Here is a 16,014-nt window from a genome sequence, read left to right as displayed (position 1 = left end):
AATATTTAGGAGCTGAATTCAATGATGACCTGAGCCAATCCATACAACATAACGAGTCCCTGGTCCTTCAAATGGTTGGGAAATTCCTGGAAGGTTGGTCACCAAAATTCCTGACATGATGGGTTAAGCTTGAATCCATAAAAAATGGTTATTATTCCGATTGTTAACAACCTACTAAATATGTTCCCAATCCTCTGCATGGATGAATTGTTTTATACCATAGCCCGTTTACCTAATTTATATTTGAAATTCTTTAAATACGCTCATCTCCTGAAATAAAACTCTGTCTACCCAAGCAACTAGGCGGTGCCAATATTGCAGACTTTAAAATATACTAATTCAACTTTGTGGCTGCCCAAGGTGTGAAATAGCTTCACAGAGCCCTTGACTTTACACCCTACGGCTTTCGCTTGAATAGTCACTAGCAAATAACCTCTCTTTTAACCATATCCAAAGATCATCACATTCTTAATTACCAGATTCTGAATCATACTAGAAATGTTCTGCTTCACCACGACCTTCGATTCTCTGTGGTTAAAGTTAGGCACTCCTTACAGGCTTAAATCCAGTTCAACAAAGATACCAAATTTGATCCTAACCTCCCCATTGGAGGCCAATGAAGGGTGAAGGGAATTTCTGAGGTTGGTAACCTTGGCTCCAAACAGCACCCACTATTGTTCACCGACAGCAAACTAAAATACAACATTGCACCCAACAACTTTTATGACTTTCTTAGACAAAAAGACAGCCATTTTCCAAACAAAAAGCTTTTTCGTTTAAAGAAGCCTGGTTCCCGACCCTACTAGCATTTAAGAAAGGAGGACTTCTGGCCTCCAAAATACAGGCTAAGCTCAGATCTTTAACCCTCTCGTTATGCAACTCCGCTTAACAGCAGTGGTGCTCCAACTGGACCAAGACCAGGCAAAATTATGGGCTTCCCCATTCAATAGTATCATGGACAAAAGCACTTGCTGGAGTTGTGACTCTGAGAAAGCGGACCGACGTCTTATCCTTTATGAATGCCCCTTGTTACATCATTTCTGGACTAATATCCACAATATCATCGACATCTTTTATACTAAACTCATTAGGGCTTTTTCGTTCTCGTTTTGTGGAGCTTTTAGCTCCTCACACACAACTGGACTGCAGAGGGATGACTTACTACTTATGGACTTAATGTTTACCTTCGCCCATAAAACTATCTTGTCTTCCTGGAAACCACTGGGGAATACCTCCACTACCATATGGTGGGAAAGGCTGAGATACATCAAGGGTCCACACTCAATATTGCCAACCCAATATCTATGGATCTCAGCCAATAAAGCTATGGAATAATCTGGACTGATACCTTGAATTAGTCAAACCTCCCACCCCCTAAGGTTATTAACCTACGCTCTCCTTATACAATCATTGTTGACTCCCTGTTTTTTTCGACGGTCACTGGGACTTGGGGGACTTCCCATGGTCTTGCTGACATGGACTAATGCAATTATACATGGGACATTTATGCCTCGTCTGTTAATAATGGAAACCTCCTACTCCCTCCCCCCATTTTTTTCTTTATTCCTTCTTTATTTTTCCATCATGCGTTTGGTCAATGCAGACAAATGTACCTCCCTGGGCTGTTTAATACGTGTTGACTAGTTTTTGTAATATCTTTATAAACTATCTGAGCCACTGTACCACTAATAATTTACTTAGTCCATGTATGCATACCAACAATATGGTTTGTACTGAAATTTCTAATAAGATCTTTTGAAAACAAAGGAATGGCTGCACATACTGCCAACTGCAGCAGCTCTTATTATGAGTACTGGTGAGGCCATACCAGATCAATAAGGATCAAAGAACAATGTTCCATTTTCGCCTGCATTCACACCCTGGGGATGAAAGTGAAAAGGTGGAAAGGCGTAAGCAAATATCTTGGACCAACTGATCAGAAGAGCTTTGCCTATTGTTGCTGGATACTAAAACCTGCTTGCAAAGCATGGGCATTTCTTATTCTTCAAAGTGGCAAACAGATCAGTTGAAGGGTAACCCCACTGATTGAAAATGTAATCCACCTGTTTTGTTGTTTTTTCCACTCACGACAATCCGTCATTTCCCGGCTGAGCGCATCTGCCTGATCATTCTGGCAGCCTGGCAGATGTTACCCAGCAAAGTCTATCCTGTGAGAAATGCCAATCTGGGAAGGAACGCCTGTAAACCAAGTCTTATGGTGTGGAGTTCCAACATATTTATGTGGAGTTTCTTCTCTGCATTTGACGATAGGCCTCTTGTTGAAAACTCTTCCTAAAGGGAACCCCATCAGTCTAAGAATGCATGCATCTGCGGTGATTAATAACCTTTCTATTATTGGTAGGAAAGAGACCTGCAGTTAGGTTTTCTGGAATTCTCCAACAGATCAGAGCTTGTTTTAATCGCCTTGCGACGCAGACCATATCTTCCACCTGTTTCCATTGAATCCGGGTCATGCTGGACAGTCCTATATGAACTGTGCAAAACGGAATGAGACCAATACATGATGCCATCATACCTATTTTGCCTTTCTTTTTACATTTGGCAAGATCAGGCCTTTCCCATTCTATTCTTAAAGTATTCTTAGCGGCTATCGCAAGATTCCGACAGGATGGTTCCAATTCTCTTTACTCCTCTAGGATCATTCAGCAGTTCTTCAAAGGATTGTTTTGTATGTTTCCTCCCATCCGCCGTCCACCTCCATCCTGGCATCTTAACATTGTGCTCTCACAGCTCATGCGGCACCCCTTTGAACCTATTCATAGGGCAGATTTGAAGTTTCTTTCATGGAAAGTGTCTCTGCTGTTGGCTCTCACATCAGCTAGGCGGGTCAGTGACATTCAAGCCTTCACTATTAAACCGCCTTTCCTTCAATTCACTAGGGATTCGGTAGTGCTACGCACTAACCCCATTTTTATGCCTAAAGTACCTTCGGACTTCCATCTCAACGAACCGATCATTTTAAAGACTTTCTTTCCTAATCCTCAATCACCTGCGGAAATAACTTTGCATACTCTTGATAGCAAGAGATGTTTAAAATTCTATTTACAAAGGACATCTTTAATACGAAAATCTGATCAGCTATTTATAGCGTATGGAAAGATGCGTACAAGACACCCAATTTCCAAACAGACAATTGCTTGTTGGATTTCTGCTGCAATATGTTTCTGTCATCAACAAGCAGGCAGACCATTACAAACAACTCCGACAGCGCATTCTACTAGAGCAATCTCTTCCTGAACTGCTCTTTTTGCTTGTGTGCCTCTTCATCAAATCTGCAGAGCTGCTACGTGGTCCAGCAGGCACACCTTTACCAAGCACTACTGTCTGGAGGCTGCCAGCGATGCAGACACGAGCCTCTGTTCTTCCCTCCTCCTCTTTGGTATTTTCTTACGTACATATCTTCTATGATTGTTTATGGATATATATGTGTAGATATATATAGATATAGATATCTGTAATTACATATTGCCTCTGTTATGCATATGCTTATGTTGTGTTGATAATCTCACAATTATTATTATAGATTTACTGCTTTCTATTCTGATTCAGGCATGTGAATCTATCAAAGATACCCCAATACTGGAGAAGAACAATAGTTACTTACCTGTAATCTGTGGTTATCCAGTATTGGTAGCTTTCATAGATTCACATTCAACCCACCCACCTCCCCTCAGAGGCTCTTCTATGTTCTTTTCACTCTGGATCACACTTGTGCTAGATAATCTGAGAGCCTGAGCCTCTGAGGAGAACATTCTGGAGGGTGCTGTCGCCTGATTGGCTGTAGTTTGGACTATATATAACGACTTGGACGAGTCATGAAAGTGGATATTTTTTCTTTTGATTCCTAGCTACTTTACTTACTGGTTCTAGGTTACCTATGGTATGGTTTCTATATGCATGTTTCAAGCTATTTTTATGTACCGTGGGACTCCCACTCTGACGACGGGGAATGATTCAGGCATGTGAATCTATGAAAGATACCCCAAAACTGGAGAATGACTGTTTCTTTATACATTTTTTCAGCTCTTTGAGGTCCAGTATCAGCCTCCTTTGACCCGTTTTCTTTTTTACTTAGGAAGAACCTGGAATAGAAGCCATGAGTCCTTTTCAACTTGGGACAATGTCTATGGCTCCCTTGGAAAACAGCATTAGAATTCCCATTTGCAGCTTTTTCAAATGAATATTATGTTCCTTTTTTGGTGGACAAACTGGGGGTCTCTGGATGAACTCTAATGTATGGCCTGTCTGAACAATTCGTAAAACCCATTTGTCTGAAGTTATATTTTTCCATGCGTGAGCCAAAAGGTAAATTCCTCCCCTCCCTCCCTCGACTTCTGAGGACCAGACAGAAAAGGAGGGGGGTGGGGGCGAGATGGGAGTCAGGCCCTCTTCAGATTCATACTTGTGAGGAACCTTTTTTCCTTCCTACAAACCTCCAGTAAGTTTGCCTTTGGTTTCGATTAAAGGAGTATCCTTGACTGTATCCAGATTGTCTTTGAGGATAAAAAGGGCGTACATGCCCTCCATACTGGTTAAATTTGCTCTTAAATTTTGAGATCTCTGTGAGCCATGAAAGGTAGAATGTTCAAAATCTGCCCTGTCTGTATCAGTGTTGGTTTTAAGGCCTTACTGAGCTTCATCAACATGTTTGCCAAAAAGGGTGATCCGATCAAAAGGCATGTCTAAGATTTTAGTTTGGACATCAGTACGGAAGACTGTGGATTTTAACCAGCCTTGCCTCCTTAGTACAGTTCCTCCTGCCAGCTGGCGAAAACCTGTAATTGAAGCATCAATAGTCACGTCAATAATGACAGAAGAGGTTAGTTCTCCTTCCTTTAGAATAGCTCTTGCTGTTTCTCTCTTTCCTTCAGGGATAAGATAAAGTAATGGAGCTATGTTATGCCATATGTGGCGATCGTAATGAAATAGAATCGCCATTGCATTGGCTGTCTTAATTGTGTGCTGTCTTAGAAGAAATTCTCCGACCTAGGTTGTCAATACATTTGCTATCCTTCTCTGGTGGACTAGACAATGCCATTAGCAGTGTCTTGGTTCTTCTCTGAGCTGCTGAAGCAATTACTGAATCCGGTCAAGTGTGACAAGTTTAGCAAGTCGGAGCTAAATCCGGGACTCTATTACTTTTCCACACAAAGTATCACAGCTGGAACGGTTGCAGGTGTCTACATTAATTTCAGACCTTCTAACTAGACATAATCATGAATATGTATGGATTTAACATGTATCGAGGTTGCTCTTTAAAGTTCAATAGAAAACATGGTTGATATACAGAGGTAATTGGTACAATGAATTTCTTGGCAGATCAAATAAAATATAGAGATATCTTAAGCATCTTGTTGAATTGCCCTTCGTTTTCACTTGGGACAATAGCATCTCAGCCATCATCATCCCTTCCATCACCATCTGGTGGTAGCCCACCTTCCTCTCCTTCTACATCTGAACATATATATCCCTTAGAGTCCCTGACCATTATAGCCCTTGAACCCTCGTCACGGTGCTGCTCTCCTTTTGCTGCTGTCAGCTCCACCACTCTGTGTTCTCCCAGGCACGCCTGCCTCCAGTTCGATCCTGCTGCCACAGGTCCACCTGCTTTAGGTTGGTCTTATCGGCATTTGTATTTCTCTGCCTTAATTTTGTTTCTATTTGGCTCAGGCTAATTTTGTTTACTTCATTATAATTTCGATTGGTCTTTTAGTGGAATTAAGGTTTTGCTGGCTAGATTTCTGGGTTGTGCCATTTGTCTGGTTGTCCCGCCCACTCCCGCCATTTTTTCCCACGCCGGACGCTAATCCCGCTTCCCGCTACCTTGCCCTCCCATCCTCCCGTCTCCCTGACAGCTCCTCCCACCTTCCAAGACTACTTATGGAGTCTGCTGAGAGGAAGGTGGTGAAGGCGTGCCAAAGGCAAGCCCATCTGTGCCTGTCCGTGCCAGGACCCCTAGTCCATCCACTGTTACACCGCCATGGACCTCCTGGCCCTAGAACCTGGACGACACAACAACGGCTTCATGTCCAATCCACGATTTCAAAGGACCCTTTACTTGCCACCACTGCCGCTTCACATGCTACACAGGACCACCTGCCCACACTGGAACCCACGTTGATTCCGCTCATGAGACCGCGCACAATGCAGAACCACTCCAAAGTATCCTGCTCAACGCCCGTCACCACCCTCTTCCCGGACATGGCCTTCATCACTGAAACACGGCTCAACCCCACCTCGAAAGCCGACATTGCCACAGCCACACCCAACGGCTAAAAGATAATACACCAAGACCATGCAAACTCCATAGAGGCATCCCCATAATCTTCAAGGAAATCATCCGATGGACCATCACCAATAATAACCCTACACCCCTCATAGAACACCTCAACTTTCGACTACAAATCAACACCAAAACCACGATAAGAGGCTCCTCGCATACAGACCACCGGAACCCAACCAGCCTTCTACGACGCCATCTCCAACCTCAACGCCTCCCTTGCCATTGACTCCCACCACTACATCCTGCTCAGCGACCTCAATTTCCACATCAACGAACCCAACGCCAAAGAAACAAATTCCCGACTGTCAGGTGAAGAGCAGGTCTACTGACATAGAATGTACATAAGCAATGATTGAGTCTCTTACGTACAAAGATCATGCATTTACAATTAAATGAATAAAACAATAAATGGACCAAAACAGAATACAGTCAACACATTATCACAAACCGAATCCAACAGTGTTGGAAAAGTATCTGAACTTACTACAGAGGTACAAGACCATACCCATGGTTGAATTTGAGCCATACAAAGATATTACCGTACCATGATTTCATTTTTATGGATGTAGCAGAAATACATTTGTTATTTTAGTGGGTGACTTTATCAATTTTGGACGAAGAATTATACTAAAAAAACTTCAAACACTTCTTAGGCCCTCATTACAGGTTAGGTGGAATAAGGTGAGATATTTACCACAACTGCAAAAAAACCCAGTATCCGGGAAACATGTGTGATGAGTCATTTAACACATTGTAAATATCTTCATTTCTAAGTTAAGGATATTTCTGTGACAAATTTTGCCAGGTTAGACCTACTTGAATCCATCATGGTAAAACTGGAGGGTGTGAAAATTAGCACACAACTTGGAACTAAGACCCAAACTGGTAATGTTGGCTTTACTGGCCAGTCATCTGTAAAAAGTGTCAGTTAACAGAAAGACAAAACAAATCAGAAAAAACACTTACTGATAGCTGGGGCAATGCCACCAACTGATCCAGGACCAGGGATATTTCCAGCTACTGCCGCAGCTTGGGCAGCCGCTGCGGCTTGTGCAGTTGCAGCTTGCTGATGCATTTGTCGATGACACTGGCGTAAATCAAATACCTTTGCCAAACATAATTAACATTTTAATTAGACATGCCGTTTAGATCTGTTTTCCGAGTCACATTTGAAGGATAAATGTAGCACAATTTTCTTTACTCATTTAAAAAAGTGAAGACAGAAGAAACTAAGTAGGAAAGCACTTATTTACAATTCTAGTTCTCTGTTTTCTTTAAAGTCATAAACCATAACATAGCTCTGATCCTTGAACAAATTTTAAATGATAAAATGTGAAGTTTGAAAACGATTTCTGCTTTAAAAAAATGCCTATAGGAAGAACTGCCATCTAATTTGTTTAAGAACAATGTTCAATTATAATGTGCAAACAACTACAAAAGACAATCTGGCCAAGGTATCCCCTCTATTTTCAGCATCTTTTACCAAGAAATAAATTGCAGAAATGATGACACAGGCACTATTTTTAAAAAGAAGAGGCAATCTGACCCCCTAAGCAGGCGGCTTTTATGGAATTTTAGAAGCTTTATTGCTCTATCATGCACCAAGCACCCATTTAATTATTTTGAGACAAACTGGACAAAATTACATCTCCTACCAAATTTTAGATGTACTTGATTGCACAGTGAGGGAGTCAGAATGTTTATAGGACCATAAAAAAATCCATAATGAGAAGTCAAAACACAAGAAAGGTTCTTTTCCTTTTTCAATATGGTTTTGACCAAATTAGCGACCAGTAAGACAATGCTGCAGTACACCAGGATAATAAAAGTTGCAAGTCAGCTGTGGAATAACTGGTCTATAGTGCTAAACAAATCGGTTCTTATAAAAAAACAATGAGCTGGGAATGTGAGGATCACTGCAGTGCTGCAACAACATTGATTAAGTAAAACAAACAAATACATAGCCTAGAGTATATACAACAAGCGGAAGAGGATGTGGGTGAGGAATTATCAGATAAGCAATTTAATGATAAATATAATTGGGGTAGTCAAACTTTAATAAATGTATGGTTCAAGGGTTCAATTAGTGTTATATACAACAAGTTATTCTCAACCCCAAAGACCATGCACACAAAAAAAAGTATTAAAAATGCAATAGGTCTCGCCTTTCATTAAGTGAAAGCCTTTTGCTTTGCTATACAATACCATTAGCAAAGCAAATGGCTTTAACTTAATAAAAGGCGAGACCTATTGCATTTATTAATGCTTGTTTAACATTGTCCCTCTGTGTAGCAAAGTGGTAGCGTGTTAGCACTCTTGCTGTGTGTTCTCCAGCACAACAAGCTTGAGGCTTTTCAGATCTCCTCCCCTGTGAAGCAGGCCACCTGGTCATAGCCTTCATATTGTGGATGTGGTGGCTTTCTATCTACATGCTAAGTGCCTTTCAGTTTAGTATTGAATTCAGAAAAATCCATATGTGTGTTCTTGAACTACGAAAACCTAGATCTCCAGGTCGTTTTTATAAAGAAAAGACTGTTATCAAAGTTAAGCTTTTTTTTTTATTCTGCCGCCTGCTTAGGGGGTACATCATTGCACACATGTGGGATGAGTTCAGGTATATGCTTGGTTTCTTTTATTTTCATAATTCGAAAAAGTAATGAAAGCATTGAGTGGTAAGCTGAATATGTCCTGTTGGTGGTCTGTAAAGTGTTTAGTGTGTGTTTATAAAGACAAACGTACACTTCTCCGAAGGTCATATTGCAATTGTGGCTTATTCAAAACGAAACACAAACACTCGGTAATACTGATTTGAGAAATGGAAATACAAACACAGTTACATGCCCATGCAATGTTTTAGTGTGTTCATGTAAGCTCATGGGCTGATTACTCACTAGTAATCCTCATTATAGCACTCTAGCTGTTTCTTGTACTATATTTTACTCTGAGGGTGAGCATCTCACAGTCACAGATGTATCTTCTTTGCTACCCCAACAAATCATTTTGCTCTGCCAAGTGGCTAGAAAAGTGACTTCTTAGCTCTACAACTTCCTAAATAATACCAAACCAAAAAGGTACGTAGGAGGACAACCAAGTGACAACCAAGTGAATGGTTGAGAGCATGATGCAGGACTGGGCTGAAGAAGGAAGACGGAAGATGCTGGTAAATTGAGCCATTACCTCCTTGCCAAGCTTCCTTGTCCTAGTCCTAATCTGTCAGGATATCCAGAGGGCTGGAGACAGAGAAGGCAATGAATGCTACCCTGATAATAGGCCCGATACCCTGAACAGAAACAGTTAAACACCATGGCAGACTAACCTGATGCGGAACCAAGTCACCAAAAGGGTACTAAGCAAACTATAATACCCATCAGGAAATGTAGGAACAGTGACAAATGAAGACGCTCTTAAGGCAACATCTACAGGAGCAAATAAGATAATGAATACCAAGGTACTGAACCTGAATACCTAAACCAAATCTGAGCGTGTTCTTAAACATAGTTCACCAGGACCAATATATCACAAGCATTTGCAATGCAATAGGTCTTGCATTTGCGAGAGTTTAAGCTACTAGCATTGCAAATAACAATGCCTTTTGTTTTAAAAACCAAAACATTAATAAAAGACATTGTAATTTACAATGCGAATAGCTCAAACTCGCGTAAAGGCGAGACCTATTGCATTGCAAATGCTTGTTTCATTTGCGGCCTAAATCAGTAATTTGGAAGGGAGGCTGTTCAATTACTCAGTTACCTTAATTCAGCCCTTTAATTGCTCGTGACAAGGCCCAAGCTCATCACTACGCCTTCTCTGCCTCAGCTATGTTCTGCCGACTAAAGCGGTCCTCCATCACGTGATCTGCCGGGATCGCCGTCCCAACAACCAGACAAGTAAAGCCAAACACAGCGCCGCCTGCACAGAGACACACAACACGGGCGGGCTGGCGAGACAAGTGAGGCCGCAGTATCGGCACTGGTCACGCTTTAAAAATAAAGACAAGCTCAAAGAAACACTGTGTGAGTTGCCGTACATACTTCAGCGAGATTTTGTAGTAGCTGATGAGCAGAACGATGTGGAACACGTCAATACGCTCCCCCCTTCAGAACTGAACGTTCGTCTGCCACGCTGAAAAGTAAAAAATGAGGCCGCCGAATAAGTTTGAGCGGATGAAAAAAATCCGAAATTTAACAGGAGAGGTGCCAGCAGAATAAAACATGCACTGAAGGACCGACGACACAGAAGTGCATCGTGGAGCGCAGTGCAATGAACACAAGAAATAATTATGAGAGGCATACGTTTACTGTCATGACGGCAGAGAATAAACAAGCTGAAGGACCGACGACACAGAAGTGCATCGCGGAGCGCAGTGCAATGAACACAAGAAATAATTATGAGAGGCATACGTTTACCGTCATGGAGGCAGAGAATAAACAAGTTTACAAAAAAAAGTGCGGCAAGCTGATAATATACCTACTGTGTCACGCCGCGGGTACGAGATCCAATCCCGCTGGGCATGGCTAAAAGGAGACAGGATGGCAACAAGCAGCGATTGACATGCCTTGCATGCAATCATTGCACTGCTTTCGGCATAATTTGTGACGCCAAACGACGCGCACGAATCAAAGCTGAAGGCGGAGCTAGGACGAGGCTTCTGGAATCGTATCGATTCCAAGAAGCCTCGTAAGACGAGAGCATCGCATGCGCTGCTTACGTCACGAGACCTAAAAACGGCAAAAAATGTCACTCATTCCCAACAAAGACAAGAAATTCCCATAATTACTAGAATTCAGGAAGGGCATTGAGACCAAGCTTCTTACAAAATGATGATGCAGGGCCAAATTCTATCACCAACACAAGGAAAAGAGGACAGCGGATTATTCAGAACCAAATCAACCCAAGAAACACAAACGAATCCTCCTAAAGGTTAGTAGGCACAACCATATGCACAATTATCTTTCACTCTAGTTTATTCCACTTGACATAGACTCCACTACATGATGAACAAGTTATTTACCTTAGCGAATGCTCTCTCTGGTGGATAGTCTAGCTAACCATAAATTCCATCATGTAGAATACTTCCAGAGTGATCCAGATCCAGAGTGGGTCTGCAAAACTACTCTCCAAGAAAGCTCCTGTGGCGATAGGCGAGTTCATGCAGCACTGAGGCAGAATCGCCAAGAAAGTAACAGAACGGAGACGCATATAAGGGCCACCACTGTGCGCTGACGTCAGTTTCTTGTCTCTTTCAGTGTCCTCAGATGTGAAGCTTAGGACCTTTTCAGATGTTAAAAATAGGTCACTACAGAATGGGGCGGTGGGTGGGCAATGAGAAATCCGCTGTTAGGTATATTATCCACCAGAAAGAATGTTACCGAAGTTAAATAACTTTTTCTTCTGATGGATAATTCTAACTGCAGATTCCTCACCTTAGAATAGACAACAACGCAGTACCTCCCCAGATGAGGGTCTGTGGAGTGGACTAATTCTTGCAGGACTGAGCAGGTGAAATGTTATTACTGCTAGATCGCTCAAGGCAACAGTGCTTTTTTTGAACGTAAGTGCAGATGCCTGCCCACATTGCAGCCTGGTGGATGCCAAAGACAGGCACTCCCTGTGCTAAAGCAGTACTAGCAGCCTTAGCCCTGGTGGAATTAACTCTCAGACCTTCTGTTGGCTGCTTCTTGCTCAGTGCCTAGCAGATCTTAATGCGGAGGACTAGCCACTTGAACCAGGTTTTCTTATGCACAGCATTCCCATTATTTGTCCCAGAGAATCCCACAACAAGCTCATCATCCACACATTGGTCCTTGGTACGGTCAATATGAAAGCGTAAAGCCCATTTGGGGCCCAGCCAATAAAGCCTCTGATCCTTTTTCAACGAGTGATGAGGGACACAGAACTAGACAGGGTGACAGATTGTCCAACGTGGAAAGGAGTCACAACTTTAGGCATGAAGACCACCCAAACTCTCAACACCAGTTTGTCTGGACATGAGGAACGTAAAGACCATATTAAGGTCCCACTGTGGAATCACAACAGTTTAGGGGGAAACAGGCATCTCAAGCCTTTTTTTAACCTCATCACAACAGGTGATTTAAACAAAGGCGGTTGGTTCTTGGCCAATGCATAGCAGATCTTAATTAAGAAGACAATCCACCTGGACAAAGCCCTTTTCTGCACCAACTTGCTTTTCTTTGCCCCAGAGAATCATACAAAGACCTGATGGCATTTGGTGCGATCGATATAAAAGCTCAAAGCAATTTTCAGGTCCAACTAATGGAGTCTCTCCTATTTCGCGGGGGACGTGGAGCAAAGAACGTTTAGAGGCTGGTGGATTGCACAATGTGAAAAGGAGTCACGACTTTTGCCAAAAAGACTGCCCTGGTCCTCATAAACAGTTAGTCTGGATATAAAGTGGAACACAGAGATTACAGTTAGAGGGCCTGAAGCTCACTAATGTGGTAACAGCAATAAGGAAACCTGTTCTCAGAGTAAGGAGACGCAACAACCATCTGTGCATTGGCTGGAAGGCAGAGCACATAAGGAAAATCAGGGCCAAATTGAGATCCCACTGTGACATCATAAGAGTTCAGGACGAAACATGTTAGTCAACCTTTTAAAACAGGTGATTTAAACAAGGATGACTGATCCGGCAGACACAATAAGGCAAACGGGTCAACAAATAACCTTTAATGGTGCCCACTACAAGCTCTTTCCAGGCCAAAGTCTAAAACAATAAAATGTCAGAAAGTTTAGCCTATGCATGTTGTGAGATCCATACCAAGTCACAGATTTGCAGAGGGGTGCCACACAGCAATGATAGCATGCACAACCTCAGGAGGAAGATCAAACTCAGTCAACTGTGGCTGCTCAATTTCCACACTTGGCAAGCCGGTCTGCGCGTGTCCGGAACGCAGCCAGTGCGAGCCACTTTGCCAGTTTCGGGGCTGAAGGGCTCCAGAGACTGACCTACGCTTGTGATGTTAGCGCCATGAGACCTTTGGTGATATGTGCGCTATACAAAAATCTTTGACATTGACATGTTCTGCTGCTGCTTAACCCCAGTCGCAATCCCTCACTAGGCTCTGGTCATGAACAGCAATTTCCTCTTACCAAAGGTAAGACCGTCCAGCAGCAGGGTGGTCGGCCCAGCTTTTCCTCTGCGGCTATAGCTCAGGTAATGGCAGGCTCTAGTAGCCTTAGGACAATATTACACCCCTAATTCGAACGGAATCTTATTTGCCTTGCGTACTTTTAAATGCGTGCTCTTTGATTAAGCATCATGTTGTTGAATTTATGCTGCTCATTGAAACTCACTTGCCGGCCCTTATTTATGTTACCAAGACTGATTCATTTGCAATCTGATCCGGATTTTATCGCGGCCATTCCAGAAGGTTTACAATTCGCACATTAAAGTGCATTGCAATTCTCTAGCCCCTCTATCTTGCAAAGCCTTAACTTTCTGCACTCATTTAACGAACAATGTATCCTTTAATGGCATGCTGATATACCGTCCTCCATGTCCTCGTATAAACTTTATTGCTGAATTGAACAGTATGTTGGATGCGAATATCTTCACCGTTTTAGGTGATTTACATTTTTATCTGGATATGCCCTCCAATGCTGACCCAGCCACTTTACTTCAAAACATGGACGCATTGGGCCTTTCACAGAGGCTATCTGGGCCTACACACCCTGCGGGCTATACGTTGGATGGAATTGTTTCCAACTGTCTCACTTTAGGCACCATTACTACCCTACCCTTTTAATGGTCTGATCACAGGGCAATTTTCTTTGAGATTAGTTACTTTTCATTAAGTCAGACATTAGCAGGCCACCCCAGATGGATCTCTTCTCGAAAGTGGCATAATATTCGAGCTGACGAACTGGCCACTCTGTTACATAGCTCCACTCCAAATGAATCGGAGGAGTTGGAACATGAAGAGGCTGGAAGCAGCGGCTCATGCCTTGGTGCCAGTTAAAAAGTCATTGATAAAAAGACAAAAAATATCTGCACCATGGCTCTCTGACAAACTTAAGAGTATCTAAGCAGGGCTGTCGAAGGCAGGAGAAAAAATGGAGAGCAGGGTATTCTGAGGAGGAGATGACCATTTATAAAAGATGCATAGCAGAGTACAAAAAATGGATTGTCCAGGAGGGATCTATTTTTTATACCACCCAAGTGAAAAAAACATCAAATCCGAGAAAAGAGCAATTTGCGATTGTCCAGAAACTTTCCTTGGTTAGCGTCAAGAACTGCAATGACCACAGTCAAGCTTTCTGCGAAAGTTAAGGGGGTCTTTAATAACTTTTCCTCTTCTCTGTTGTCTATTTCATCTGACACTGAGGCTCTTCCTAGCTCTCAGCTGAACAATACTTTTAGTCTTTTCGTTTTGCCCTCTACTGAGAGAGTTGCTGATATGCTCAGGTTACCTAAATCTGGGTGGTCGTGTGACCCCTGTCCACCTAAAATTGCAGCCTTAGTGGCTGATAACTTTGCGCCCAAACTCTCTGCGATTTTCCAACACTTGTGTTGCTGGGGCCAGTTTCCGTCAGAATGGAAAAAGACACTTGTTTTGCCGCGTATCAAAAACCCTCTCTAGATCCTTCAGATCCAAACAACTATCGCCGATTTCCTGCTTACCACTTCCCGCCAAGCTGATCGAAAGGATCATGAATGAGCAATGGATTAGTTATGTCCAGGTTAACAAAGTACTGGACGCTACCCAATTCGGTTTCAGGACTGGGCACAGCACTGAATCTGCCCTCTTAAAAGGTACAGAGGAAATCAGGAGCTCAATAGACAACGGGGGGCAGAGTGGCTCTGATCCTGCTTGACCTATCAGCAGCCTTTGATACGGAAAATCATAAGCTGCTGGTGTAGAGGTTGAGCAGGATAGGGGTGACAAAGGGGGTATGGAAGCTGCTGGACTCATTCCTTAATGGACGTGTTCAGTCGCTTCGCCTGGGTGACTTTTTTGTCTAAGGAATTCTTGCTGCCCTGTAGTGTACCCCAGGGATCAGCAATTAGCCCCACACATTTTAACATCAATGTCACCCCTTTAGCAGACCTCATTAGATATCTTGGTTTCACCCTTACCTCCTATACTGACGACACTCAGATTGTCATCTCATTAGATAGTAGAGCTGTAGTAGATGGCTCAAGATTTCGTAATTGTATGAAAGCGGTGAGTTTGTGGATGGCCAAGAACGGTCTTAAACTAAACTCAGGAAAAACGGAGGTGCTCATCTTCGGTCCTTCGCCATCCTTCTGGTCTCCGGAATGGTGGCCAGTAGAGTAATACCCTCTGCTGGTTAAGAAAACCAGAAATTTGGGAGTAATCAATAACGATTCTCTTGCCTTCTTAGATCAGGCCAAATCAGTCAGTTCAGCTGCTTTTTACACTGAGATTAATTGAAAAGATCCTTCCTGTTATACCCATTCTACAGAAAACAGTAGTCACTTTTTTGGTTATGTCTAGAATTGATTATGCGAATGGCCTGTACCTAAACGCCCACCAGCAGGTGTTAAATAAATTGCAGACACTACAGAATGCAGCAGCTCGGACTATTGAAAATTCCTAGATTTAAGTCTGTAGTAGATTCCATCAAGACGTTACACTGGCTTCCAGTGAGGCAGAGAGTGCTTTTTAAGGCTCTCTGCATTGTTTACAAGGCCTTGCACATTTACGTCCCAAATTCTTCCAAAACAG

General features: G+C 42.7%; 1 protein-coding gene across 1 annotated transcript in view; it reads right to left on the bottom strand.

The window, feature by feature from the left end:
• The window catches only part of SMAD4 (SMAD family member 4), a 322,079-nt gene that overhangs the window by 24,152 nt on the left and 281,913 nt on the right, over positions 1 to 16,014 (bottom strand). The window contains exon 11 of the mRNA XM_085629829.1: positions 7,271 to 7,409. Coding sequence (XP_085485955.1) covers positions 7,271 to 7,409 — 139 coding nt within the window. The remainder of the gene's footprint in view (positions 1 to 7,270; positions 7,410 to 16,014) is intronic.

This window comes from Triturus cristatus, chromosome 2_1 (assembly GCF_964204655.1).
Source record: "Triturus cristatus chromosome 2_1, aTriCri1.1, whole genome shotgun sequence".
In the NCBI taxonomy this organism is placed as follows: domain Eukaryota; kingdom Metazoa; phylum Chordata; class Amphibia; order Caudata; family Salamandridae; genus Triturus; species Triturus cristatus.
This window is presented reverse-complemented; position numbering and strand designations above follow the sequence as displayed.